This window comes from Tenebrio molitor, chromosome 1 (assembly GCF_963966145.1).
Source record: "Tenebrio molitor chromosome 1, icTenMoli1.1, whole genome shotgun sequence".
In the NCBI taxonomy this organism is placed as follows: Eukaryota; Metazoa; Arthropoda; class Insecta; order Coleoptera; family Tenebrionidae; genus Tenebrio; species Tenebrio molitor.
Window position 1 is genome coordinate 11,424,793 of NC_091046.1, and position 14,501 is coordinate 11,439,293.

The 14,501-nt window shown below is 38.9% G+C and overlaps 1 protein-coding gene across 1 annotated transcript; it reads left to right on the forward strand.

The window, feature by feature from the left end:
* The first annotated feature begins 8,792 nt into the window (after positions 1-8,792).
* LOC138141416 (uncharacterized protein F54H12.2-like) lies at positions 8,793-10,058 on the forward strand. The gene has a single exon (XM_069062120.1). It carries the CDS (start codon positions 8,793-8,795, stop codon positions 10,056-10,058), a length of 1,266 nt encoding a protein of 421 aa, XP_068918221.1.
* The last annotated feature ends 4,443 nt before the right edge of the window (positions 10,059-14,501 follow it).

Genomic DNA, 14,501 nt, shown 5'->3' on the forward strand with positions numbered 1-14,501 from the left:
GTTCCGCCTTTGTTAAAAAAAAGACTTCATAATATGAAACTGCTGTGGACGGGGTGACCGGAGTGTTTCCATTCGTCCACCTATTCCTTTTATTCTGAATGGCAATAGCGGATCGTCTATTGTTGCAATAGTATCTAAAAATTAGAAAAATCCACTTAAGAGATTCTTCGTATCCTAATCATGTTCATACGAAATGTGTCTGCTACACGCTTTATCCAATTCATCGACCCAAACTGCATTGATATTTTAGTGCACATAGACGTAGGTCTTCCAAAACGGTGTTCGCCTCTGACCTCCATTCTTCCCCTCTGGAAGTTCACAGGTCAATTTTTTATAGTGCCATAGGAAGGATATTGATCCTTCAAAATATTCAACATATCTTCGTAAAGCTTGCCAGACATTTTTTTTCAAAAATAGCTAGGTACTTTTTAATCTACAATCAATTTTATCGACTATAAATAATTATTACACCCGAGCTTTGTTTTTCTCCGATAATTTTCTGTTTTCAATGAAAGCTTGTTGTCTGGAAATTTGACGAGAAAAACTATCACGACGAAATTTTGACAGTTGACAGTTTTCCAAGACAAATTTCAGTAAGGTACTTGAATTATAAAAAATTATTTGGAGATAAATTTCCAGTGTGATTCGACGAGAGAATTTTGTGGCTCTGGATTAAAATTCACAAAGTATTAGTTTTATTTTACGATATTTCATCACCCGTTGAAACAAATGGTGTTGCTATACTTTTTTCCCTAGCACTATGTTTTGCAGTAATATTTTTTGTGTGCAACCGTACACGAAATGATCACTTCGCGTGCGTACAACAGGCCGCGAAATTGAATTTCGCAGCCGTTGCCTTGACGACGGCCGTAAAAGTAAAAATCATTTTAATTTAAAGTTTGATTTTGTGTCAGGAACGGCCACTATTAGTACAGAATTTTCATCCGGTTTGAAATTTCCGCCAATTTCAAATGAGACAGCCGCATGAGGTTGAGAAGTCGATAAGAAAGATCCCCATTATCGATCTATCATCTATATGAAACATATACATGTGAATTAGGTTAATTTTGGTTAATTTTTCACAGATCAAAAAAAGAAATATCTCGTAACATTTCCTGAATATCATCAACAGACATTTTGGTTTATTTGTCTCGTCGCACGGCATCTGATATTTCCACGATTAAAATAATCTAAAAAGGAGCAGATGATACAACCTAGAATAACAGAACTTAACATTTACCTTCCACAATAAATAAATTCCAATAAATAGGTAAGCCAGTACAACATTATCCGACACGGTTTTCACCTTCTTCTTGTTACATCATTCTCAAAGTCACTGTAGCATTTTTCATATTGCCGTTTCAAATGCGACACTGCACAATTTATAATATTTTTTTTAACTCTGGATGAGTACACGGAACTGAAACATCGTAATTTTCTTCGGACATTTTTCCAATTTTTCTCAAAGTAAATTGTTTTATTTATGTCGTTTCCATAGCGACATGGCGACATGTAGGCCGACTTTATTTTTATTGACAGTGAAGGAAATTTTACTTGTTCATTTTATAATTACAAATTTTCGGGTTGCACACAAAATGTTGTGTACACCTTGGCTACGAAATCCTTTGACGACCTCGAGATTGTCTTGTCTCGACCGCAAAGCGGCCTTGACGACAATTTTTCTCTCGGTTCGTCAAAGTACGATTTCGCATCCTTGATATACAAATAACTATTCCCGAAATTGCGCTTCATGAATAAAAAGGTTTCACTTTAGTTTGTTTTTATTATCTCCTTGTTTTGTTTCTTTATTAAATGTATTTAGATTAAAATCGTTCGATAGGCGGGTAAGCAAATCTTTAGATTAATTTTTAAAACCCTTCAGAATTTGTTTAAATTTTTTTTAGAAAAGTTGATAGTAGTAGACGAGTCCTATTACTAGCTAAAATAAATACACTTTTTTCTGTTACACCCTGTATATTAATGGGCCGAGATATACCTACTTATCATAATGGGATAAAATTATAGAAATTAAAATATTTGCCTGTCATGTTTCCTTTTATAATTAAACATGGCTCAAACTTCCACACTTGGTGTAAGTGCGTGTCCAACACTCTCGTTTACACTGCAACTGCATTTGTTTTTGCTCATGAGAAGCGTTCCCTAACTAGACGTCGGTATCCCGGTATATTGTAGGTGAAACCATTGATTTTTTTTTTTCTATTGAACACTTTTTCCTTTTAATTTCTTCACGTTACCTTAGTATTGGAAAATGAAAGAAATTTATAGGATGCATAAAATTATATGAAAGGAAACCTTGGTAACTGATAAATAATGAAAAAAGACTGCAGAGCTCATACAAAATTCAGAAATGGTCTGATTGCGAGTACAGCATAATGCTCTTCATTAATGCATCGCCGACATTAATTTTGAGTATACAATCGGAAGTTTTCCGAGTGGTGATAAACCTTGCCTCACCCCGTACATATTGATTACAAGTTTACTTTGGCCGGGAACCATTCCTTTAATGGTAAAATATGGGCAGATGTTTGTAGGTTTTCTGATTAAGGGCAAACCGCGCACTCCCGCTTTTAGAAATACTAATACACTTACAAACTGTAATCAGGGAACTGGGGCAAATTCAATACCAAACCTAGTGTTCCCGTTGACGAAATGCGATCAAAGTTAATTAACCAGGAGGCAATGAGTTTTACAACGAAGTAGGGAAACTCAATTAAATGATCAATAAACTATAGCGAGCTGTATTTGTCAGAGTCAATTACCTGCGCGAAATTTTGGAAAACGCAATGATTTTTATTGCGAAGAAAGTTAAATAATTAAATTACACCTGTAGTCGAAGGGTGTCTATGCCTCGTTGTGCGCAGAGGAATTAAGCGTAATTGCGTAAAAATGAAGTAAGTACATACTTTTCATTTTAACGCCCTTTATTCTACTTGTTGGGAAACGTTATTTATCGTAATTAAACACTTACACGCAGTTGTTGAGATATTTTAATGTGGTTTTGTGAGTTGAAAGAGTCGTTAATTTTCATGTTGCTGAGAAACTCTCGAGGTATGTTCCAGCCTGTTGAAAACTTTACTTACAAACTTTCTAATGAGTTATTTGCAATTATCATGTGCACCATTCGTTGGATCTCAATGAAACAAAAAATATTCAATTACGAATTGTCAAGTCAATAAGTTAATTGGTGAAACAATTTAAAAATTAACGTCTCCCGGACGAGTATTCCACTTCTCCACTTTAACTTTAGAACGTGGAAATTCTTTAAAAGCTACACTTTAAATTTATGGCACATAAAGATCAAGTTCTGATGTAAGAGCATGTACAAAATAAAACAAAAAGTAGTAGTATATGTGACACATTAGTGATTTCGCCGGCGGCGCTGACCCGACATGACGTCACCCGGTCTAACCTGAGTGGGGGCACTTCTGCGCAGACCTGCCATGACGGCGAGGACACCTTTTTCGCCAGCGGCACTAACCCGGCATGACGTCACCTGATCCAACCTGAGTGGGGACACTTCTGCGCTGACCTGTCATGACGGCGGTGACACCTTTTTCGCCAGCGGCACTATCCCGACATGACGTCACGTGATCAAACCCGGCGGGGGTTTTTCATGGCTAACCCGACCACCCCCTAGTTCTTCTGCGCTGACCTGCCATAACGGCTGGAGACACCTTTTTTCGCCAGCGGCACTAACCTGATATGACGTCACGTGATCAAACCCGGCGGGGGTTTTTCATGCTTAACCCGCTTTCACCCCAACCCCCGATTACTGACTAATTAATTCGCGAAATCAAAATAATCGGCCATGATTAATTGAAATTAAATAACTGAAGTCAGATAATTAATTATTCAATCAAATAAAATTAATTCACGAAATCAAAATTAATTTGCGATTTTGCCAGCGGCACTGACCCTGCATGATGTCATCTGCTCTAACCTGGAGGGATCTTCCCATGCCTGACCCGACCAACCCCATTCCGCTTTCACCCCAAAATTATTCGAAATTAAATTCGCGAAATCAAAATAATCGGCCATCGGAGGTGTCGAAAAAATTCCTTTAAAGACAATCGCCGCGGGCGGCCCTTTCATTGCATTTCAACCTTCATGGGATTCCTACTGCTAATTGTGCTATTAAATAAAGATGAAGGAATTTTTCGTCGATATGCTGGTGCAGAGGGGGCTTAAACAAAAAGAATTACCGCACTACGACCAACTCGTTACAAGTGTGGCGCTACATTTATTGGAGAGTGACGACGGGTGGGACACTGACAAGAAAATAGAAAACGGGATATTTAGCGTGATCCGTGAAACTTACAAAAACGAACCAACATTTTGGGAGATGTGCCTGAAAACGCCCACCATTCTAAAAGTTCACATAAAAAGGCGGTGTAACTATTTCGCCGAATATAACATTTATAATTAACCAAATAATATGTATTGCGGTGTAAATAATGACGATAACAATTTGTACTGTGATGTAAATAAATAATAATAATAAATAACGATGATGTATATATTTCCCTACATTACGGTTTAATGATTAGTCAGTTTAAAATGGATTTGCGATTCAGACATCCCTTCACGGCTATCATTGCGGGGCCCACAGCTTGTGGGAAAACGGTTTTCACCAAAACATTTATTGATAACCTCAGTGCAATGTGTGATACAGTTTTTGCAAAAATAATTTGGTATTATGACGAGATGCAGCCTATTTATGACGGTGAAAATGTGGAGTACATTCACGGTTTGCCCGACATGAACTCGTTCACCGGTGTACACCCCATCTTGATTATTTTGGACGATCTCATGGGCGAGACAGGGAAATCGGTGACTGACATATTCACGAAAGGGTCACATCACCGTAACTTAAGTGTTTTTTATATCAGTCAAAACCTGTTTCATCAGGGGAAGGGACAGAGAGATATATCACTGAACGCCAATTATCTAATATATTTTAAAAACCCTCGAGATAAAATGCAAATTAACCACCTGGCCCGACAGATTTCCCCGGAAAATTCCAAGTTCGTGCAAGAAGCGTATGCTAATGCTACAGGTAGACCACACGGCTACTTATTATTTGATTTGAAACAGGACACGCCCGATGAATATAGACTACGTACAAATATTTTACCGAACGAGAGACCGTCTTACGCTTACATACCGAAAAAGGGGTATAAATACAAATTCAACTGATGATTTTCATCATTAAGCGACAATGTCTCGCTCGCTCCAGAATAACGCCGACACCCTAAAATTTCTGTGCAAAACGAAACACCAATATAGAAAGGCTTTATTGAAATCAGCCGATAAAGATCTTGTTCATTGTATATGTGAGTGTGCCCACAACACTTTGCTTGGTAAAGTCCCGCTAACAAAAACCCAAAAATCGAAATTATCTAAACATAAGTCAACACTTCGCAAATTAGCAAAACGTGGCACGTCGCTAGCCAAAAGAAAGAAAGTTATATTTCAAAAAGGTGGCGCTTTTCTTCCGTTACTTTTGGCACCGGTAATATCAGGAGTATTAAGTAGTTTGTTTAACAAGTAAAAATGGAACATGCCAAGAAGATGCTATTGGTGGAACCGGCCGTGTACGAGAAAACTCATCAGCTAAGGTCGACTCTACCAAACACGATTTCCCAGCTGGATGAGGAAATGAACGATGTGTTATCTAATAAAAATATCGGGGATCACGAAAAATGGGCAAGGTACAGTCAAGTGCTTCAACGTTATCTGCATATGGTTAAAGTCGCTCGTAAGCCGTTTGAAATAACCGTAACCGATACACAGCCGGTGTCCGATAACGACGTCGGTCAAAAACTCGATACGCCGCTGAGCGATGGTGAAATTTTGAGTTGCGTACCTAAAACTTTTCAGTCGAAAGCCGAGGTGTTTTTAAAAAAATTGAAGAATACACCTAGCATTACGTGGGACAATAGAGGTGTCGTTTCCATTGAAAACATCGTTATACCCGACTCAAATGTTACGGACTTAATTAACGACATCTTGCGCCACAGAAAATCGATGCCCGATCCGAAAGGCTGGCAAATATTTGCTGAGGCTTTGAAATCTATCAATATGCCCTTTGAGGTGATAGGGAATTGGAAACGACGAGCGTTTATATCTAATCAGCGGACTGGCGAAAAAGATTTCAGTAGCTCACCAGAAACACCAAATTCGCGAGAAAGTGGTGATAAAAATTCGTCATATAAAATGAAAAAACGCAGGGGAAAAAGTGGTAAAAGCACCGACGCCGGTAATCAAGCAACACCTCAAACTTCATTCGATAGATCGATAAAATGGTCAAAGTTAAATTTCTGAAATCGGATCGTCTGAATGAACTTTATTATGACCCGACAAATACCGCATCTTTCTCCAGTAAACGAAAACTATACGAAAAAGTGAAGAAAAATACGACTCTGACCGATGTGGACGAATGGCTTCAGTCGCAAAACACCTATACGCTACACAAACAAGCCACTCGCAAGTTTAAACGCAACAGGTACCATGTTACAAATATCGATGATCTTTTTCAAGTCGATTTAATTGATTTACGAAGTTTAAAAAAACACAACGACGGAATCAGCTATATACTGGTTGTGATAGACGTGTTCAGTAAATACACATGGGTGAGACCGCTAAAATCTAAATCAGGAGCCGACGTTGCCGGGGCTTTTGAGGACATTTTCTCAGCAGACGGACGTATACCTGTTAACATACAAAGTGACAAAGGCGGCGAATTTCTAGCAGGCAAAGTTCAGAGACTTTTTAAAAAGCACGATATAAAATTTTACGTGGCCCAAAATGACGACGTGAAAGCGGCCGTCGTGGAACGAGTTAATAGAACGCTCAAGTCAAAAATGTTTAAATATTTTACGCATAAAAACACGTACAGGTATATTGACGTGTTGCAGGATTTTGTAAGCGCTTACAATGGATCCGTGCACAGAACAATTAAAATGGCACCAAAAGATGTCGATCGCAACAACATCTTGCAAGTTTATCGCAATACGTACAAAGATGATGATGATAAAAATATCAGATCGCCGAAAAATATGTACAAAATCGGTGATTACGTTAGAATCTCAAAATATAAACACGTATTTGAAAAGGGATATGAAAATAACTGGAGTGATGAAATTTTTAAAATTGTTCAAGTTATTCCGAGGAAACCGGTGGTTTATAAAATAGCTGACTTACTGAGCGAACCAATAGATGGAGTGTTCTACCATCAAGAACTTCAGCGAATCAAATATTCACCGACTGCGAGTTTTCAAATTGAGCGAGTGCTGCGCAAAAGATATAAAAAGGGTCGTAGTGAGGTATTGGTTCAGTGGGTGGGTTACCCTGCAAAATTTAACTCGTGGATACCAGCTGGAGATTTATTGCAAATATGAACGGCGACGAAGAAGAATTTTATTTGACACTACTTAGTAATAGTTCCATGGCATATTTTCCGGAAAATAAAACGAGTACTTTCTGTAACCAATTACCGAAGACTGTGCATTTGGAGGGGTCGTGGGTTGTGGGGGTGTCGGAAATAATGTACCCGTGCTCAATAATATCAATTTCTGATGAAGAGAACACCATGTATTTTAAGTACGCATATGAACTGGCCTCAGCACCCGATTCATTCTTCAGTGATGTGCGCGTGGCATACTGGGTTGATGACAAAATCAAAAGTGGAAAATATAAATCTATTGATGAGTTGATCGCTAACAAGCATAAATTTAAAAACATCGAAGTAATGCATAAAGAAAAAATTGAGGCTGGAAATTACGGTACCATAGAAGATATTGTGACGGCACTAAACTCACACGTGGGCTTTCTTCGGGACAGCGTAAATTTTAATATTCACACCGGGTCACGAAAGATCGCGATCGCATGCACCAGCCCCCACTTAGTTGGCCTTTATTTAACACCCAAGCTCAGCTTAATGCTTGGTTTTGAGCCGAATCAAAATATTTTGAATAAGACCTCACCGTATCCGTCGAATATATTATTGGGAATACCTTCACAAATATTTCTTTACACCGATATAATTGAACCACAATCTATAGGTGACGTGTACGCAAAAGTAATACGGGCGGCCGTAATCGATAGCAAGAGTTACATGTATGGGTCGCACCAGGTCCAGATGTACAACCAGCCTCATTACATACCGGTCATGAAACGCGAGTTTGAAAACATACTTATAGATATAAGAACTGCCGCGGGGGAACTGGTGCCATTCCAATTCGGGACTTCGTGTATTAAACTGCATTTTAAGAGGGCCAAGAAATCATAATGTCACCCTTGTGTCCATATCATCAATATTACGTCTCGCAAGCAGGCAACGGAATCGGCGGTGCAATTTACAAGGGGAGTGTTTATCAGCGCGGTCACGGCCTGGGTAGCTTTCTCAAGGGCCTTTTTCGCACGGTGGCGCCCTTATTCAAGTCTGGGGTGAAAACTCTAGGAAGAGAAGCTCTAAAAACCGGATCATATATACTGAGCGATATAGTGAACGACAGACCTGCGAAGGAAGCGGTTCGTATGCGCGTTGGTGAATCGCTTGAAAATTTAAAACGAAAAGTTGGTGAAAAAGTTAACAACTTGACCGGTTCTGGCAGTATAAAAAGGCGACGCATCCAAAATAAGAATCACAAAGTCGCCGTAAGCCGAAAGAAGAAGAAAAGTCACAAGAAACGAACAGCCGATATTTTTGAGTGAGAAATTGCACAATGTCGTTTTTGCATACCCACTCGTGTGAATGTGCGAAATCGGAAATGGATCTTTTCGCAATCCCGCCGACTCAAACAACCATTGAATCCGGTCATTGGCTACCCTTTAAAAATGTATCATCTTTATCGGATGATGGACCACTGGAATTTATAATTAACGGACGAGGTGACGAATTTATTGATCTCTCGCACACGTTACTGCAAGTCGTCGTTAAAGTTACAAAAGATGACGGGGGTGAATTGACAGAAGCCGACAATGTGGCACCGGTTAACAACTTGTTGCACTCGATGTTTAGTCAAGTCGATGTCTACCTGAACGAAAAACTGATCTCACCACCTAACAACACCCACGGGTACAAGTCTTACATTGAAACGATGTTGAACTACGGTCATGACGCTAAAAGTTCGCATTTGACAACGGCCTTATGGTATCGTGACACTCATTCAAAATTCAACGACTTGAGTGACGCAAATCAGGGCTTCACAAAGCGCAAACAGTTTGCGTCAGGTAGCAAACAGATCGATCTCATCGGACGTTTACACGGCGATATTTTCAATCAGGAGAAATTTTTGTTAAACGGTGTGGACTTGCGAATAAAACTTGTACGATCGAGGGATAATTTTGTGCTGATGTCAGCCTCTGCAGGAAAGTTAAAAATTGTGGACGCGACATTGCTGATAAGACGGGTGAAAATAAATCCCACAGTTTTACTATCAATCTCCAAAGTGCTTGAAAATACGCCGGCAAAGTACCCGATTACGAGAACTGAAATTAAAGTTTTAACTTTACCGGCTGGAATTCAATCAAAATCGCTGGATAACATATTTCTCGGGCAGCAGCCGAAAAGAATTGTTGTAGGGTTCGTGACAAATAAGGCGTTTAATGGGCACTACGGTTCTAATCCGTTCAATTTTGAACATTTTAACATGAACTTTTTCGCGCTGTACGCTGACGGAGTTCAGATTCCATCAAAACCTCTTCAACCCGATTTTGCAGCTGGCAACCCGCTCTTTGTAAATTTGTACCAGACGCTGTTTTCTGGTACGGGTATCCATTTTTCAAACGAGGGCAGCGACATAGGACGAGAACATTATGCTGAGGGATACTGTCTGATGGCGTTCGATCTGACGCCTGATTTATCGGCAAATTGCTCCACCCATTGGAACTTGGTTAAAAATGGTAGTTTACGTGTGGAAGTAGGGTTTACTCGCGCATTGACCGAGACAATTAATTGTATTGTGTATGCTGAGTTTGATAATGTGATAGAAATCGATAAAAATAGAAATGTCATTGTTGATTACGGTAGCTGAATAAATAAAGATGCATGTTTAAATCTAATTACCATTTATTTCTTCGCCCTTAACCAGCGGTAAAAAAGATTATTGCCTAATAAGAGCATGACCCGCCGCAATCCGCCGCCCCCGTGTTCGCCGCCGTTCCGTCCCGCGTTCGCCGCCGCCGCCGTTCCGTCCCGCGTTCGCTGCCGCCGCCCCGTGTCCCGCGTTCGCCGCCGCCGCCTCGTGTCCCGCGTCCGCCGTTTCGACCCGCCGCCCGCGCATCCGGCCCGCGCCATCGCACCCGTTACGCGCCACACCCCCCACCAGCCAACCATCCGAGTAGAGATGTGCATGCTGTGAACCCTTATAATAATAACGACTGAAACACCACTTACAAGTAGTGTTGCGGTGAGCACAAGTGTATCATCACAACAAACAACTATGACCGAGATATTTATTGATTTCCAAGGTTTTTACGCCAGCTCGGGCTTTATTTTCAAAGAGTTGGCCATTATTTTCAACGATAACGTTTCGGAACCAAAACATGTAGTATTCAAAGAGCCGTACGAATTTTCAAATCTACATTCACGAGATAGAGTGACCGCTAAGTGGGTGACCAAGAATTATCACGGGTTAGAGTGGACCGATGGCGACACGCCCTATGACCGTTTAACAGAGATTTTGACTCAATCAATCGGCGCTGCAGGGATAGTAATTGTTAAAGGACTTTCAAAAGAGCGAATTTTGTCACAATTTACCAGCAACAAAACGTTAATTCTGAACCTGGAAGAATACGGATGTGTCAATTTTCGAAAATTGTTGAGCATGCGCAGTGATATGTGTGATTTACACAGTGATAAAAGTCATATCTGTGCTCTTCAGAATGCTAACAACATGAGCCGCTGGTATAATGAACACCATGGAGTTAGAACTGTGCCTGAACAAGGTAGCGAACTTGACGACGGCTACGATACATGCGGGTGTTTTTGCTAACAACAAATTACCGCGACGTGCAAGTAAACGAACGTTTATTATCGTAAACGACGACCCGTCATACAAGAATGGCAGTCATTGGTGTGCACTTTACGTTGACGAAAATGGTTTGGGGTACTTTTTCGACAGCTTCGGTCAGCCGCCACGTAAAACCCATGTACGTTTTTTAAAAGAAAATTGTCGATATTGGAACTACAACGCAAAGCAGCTTCAGGACCAGTCATCGACTCTGTGCGGGAACTATTGCGTATTATTTCTCTTAAACTTTGCGTTAGGTCACTGTGTAGATGACTTTATGAAAATGTTTACATCTGACACTAGTTTGAATGATGTAATATGTGAAGAAATATTTCAAATGTATTTTTCTTAAATATATTTATTAAATAAAAAGGTATAAAAATAAAGGTGGTTCATTCGTATTTATATATTTACAAGAAAAATGAATATTATTAAATATAAATGTGTACAGAGAAAAAAATTATATACAAAATATATACAAAGGAAAAATGTATATACAAAATATATACAAAGAAAAAATTTATATACAAAATAAAAATTAATTAGCAACAATAATGGGTACAGTTACGCCTACAACTGCGTTTTAAACCCGTAGGGGACTGTGTCGTAACGTTCATCGAGGCGGCGACGCTTAGTGTACTGTAGAGTGTATCTTTTTGCACCGTGCTTGGTCAATACGTCGTAACGCTGGTTTCTTACAATTCGATTATCGATTAGATCGATATGACGATGAGGGTCTTCCAGCACGATCGATTTAATAGTTTCAAAATTGACCTTACCAGAGTTTTCATAGTGCAATGTCACGCCTTTGACTTTGCAAAAAATAGTATTGGGAGAGAATATGTATATACAATTTCTTTCTTTCTTTCTTTCTTTATTTATTTATTTATCACCGTACAAAGTGTTATTATCATTATTTACACGGCAATACAGATTATTCGTGTAATTATAATTGTTTTATTCGGCGAAGTAAGCACATCACGTTTTTATTAGATATTTTAGAGATATTCAACCTTGTCCCGCGACTTCTTGTCCTGCGACGCCTCTTTGGGGGGCTGTTGTTGTCGTTGCTATTACCGGTGTTCCTGTCCTTCTACTTCTGCCGCAGTACTCTGGCCCCCGTAGGTTTTTTTCTTGGGGACGTATGTGGGATATGCGTCGTTGTCCCAAGACTCCTCCGTAGGATCAACTTGTTGTTGGGGTCGCTGTTGCTGGATATGCTGTTGTTGTTGTTGTTGTCGCAGGAACCGCTCTTGATACAGTCGCAGCACTTCTGCACATTTTTTATTTAGCCGAATATCCCGATCTCTTTTATACTGCGTCGGGTGACACTTCCACATGTGCTTAGTCAACCTACTTAACAAGCACATGTGGAATTTATTATATGGGCACTGCACAACTTGTTCTTCGTAATCACACATTTCTTTTTGTTGGTGGAACTTTACCAAGCAAAAAACACGTCAACTAGCTGCACATCGGCACTATTCGACGGTGCCCCAAATTTTTGTTTAAATACTCCTCATGCACTCATTAGGGTGTTTGACTAATGGATTTCGAATTTGGAAAGTTTGCTTATGGTGAAACTGATAATGCATCGGTAATTACTAATGTTCGGAATTTTACTTTGCTCTTGTAACAATAAAAATTATCGGTGTAAATCAAACACTAAATTCTAACGAAGTTAGCGATAAAGCAGCATGTTCGGTGCTGCATCAATGATCGTGTTATTATTAACAAATTGGTGAAATAATTAATTATTTTCAGCGCCGTGGTTTAATTAATCAATTTTTTCAACGCAACGATGAACGATTAAGTTATTTTCATTTCGCCAATTAATTTAATTTAATTTCAATTAATCGGTGAATGGACTCCCATGAAGGTGGGCTGCAGGGCCCACTTTCTGGGGAAAATGTTAATGTTTGAAGATAAATAAATAAATAATTTACGCTGGGTAACTAGGTAAGTACATGTTTCTTCGAATAACGTGAACGACTTTAAAAATTCTTCGCCCCAGTTATTTTCATATCTTTTTTCAAATATGTGTTTATATTTTGATGTTCTAGCGTAATCTCCGTTTTTGTACATATTTTTATTTTCATTTTGCTAATTTATTTTTCACAGCGACTGTGAACGATTAGGTTATTTTCTCTTCGTGAATTAATTTAATTTCAATTAATCGATGAATGGGGCACCATGAACGTAGAGTGGAGTGCCGTGACTGTGGAATGCCGTGCTGATTCGATGACGCCGGCGGGGCTCATTATGGCTATTGACTATAATGTCTTTCGGCTTTTGGAAAATTTGCGGACGTCGAATTAACTTTCCCCCACATAACAATAAAATATTTTTATTTCACGATTTAATTTTTATGCTGTTTGACTAATGGCTTTTTGAATTTGGAAAGTTTGCTGATGGTGAAACTGATAATGCATCAGTAATTACAAATGTCCGGAATTTTACTCTGCCCTTGTAACAATAAAAATCATCGGTGTAAATCAAACACTAAATTCTAGCGATAAAGCAGCGTGGTCGGTGTTGCATCAACAATCATATTATTATTATTAATAAATTCGTAAAATAATTAATTATTTTTTAACGCAGCGGTTTAATTAATCAATTTTTCTGCGTAACGATGAACGATTAAGTTATTTTCATTTCGCGAATGAATTTAATTTGATTTCAAGTAATCGGTGAATCGACTCCCCTGAAAGTGGGATGCAGCGCACAATTTCTGAGCACAAAATGTTGCTGTTTGAAGATAAATAAATAATTTACGATGGGTAGCTGAGTACGGGTTTCTTCGAATAACCTGAACGACTTTAAAAATTTCATCGCCCCAGTTATTTTCATATCCTTTTTCAAATATGTGTTTATATTTTGATGTTCTAACGTAATCACCGTTTTTGTACATATTTTTATTTTCGTTTTATTTTCATTTTGCTAATTTATTTTTCAGCGCACCTGTGAACGATTAGGTTATTTTCATTTCGCTAATTAATTTAGTTTAAATTCAATTAATCGATGAACGGGCTGCCATGACTGTGGACTGCAGTGCTGATTCGAACACGCGGGTGAACCTCATTATGGCGATTGTCTATAATGTCTTTCGGCTTTTGGAAAATTTGCAGACGTCGATTTAACTTTCCCCACATACCTAACAATAAAATATTTTTATTTCACGATTTAATTTTTCAAACCCGCCATGAACGGATACATTATTTTCATTTTGGAGAGTTTGCCGATGACGATTTAACTTTGCTCGTGTAACGATAAATTATTTTCATTTCATTTCGGGAGTTATTAATTTTTCACCATCGCGGTGAGCGGTTAATAAAAAGTCGTTAATAGGTATTGAATTTGGGAAAGTTTGCAAGTGGGCTTGTCAGCTTGTTTGGTGTTGTGCATAGGGTGGGTTGGTAAGTTAATAATAAATCGGCGGTGTAAATCAAACGCTAAATTTTATCA

Bases quoted from the DNA above. Each gene is read 5' to 3' on its own strand.
- LOC138141416 (XM_069062120.1), top strand. From the start codon at position 8,793: ATGGATCTTTTCGCAATCCCGCCGACTCAAACAACCATTGAATCCGGT.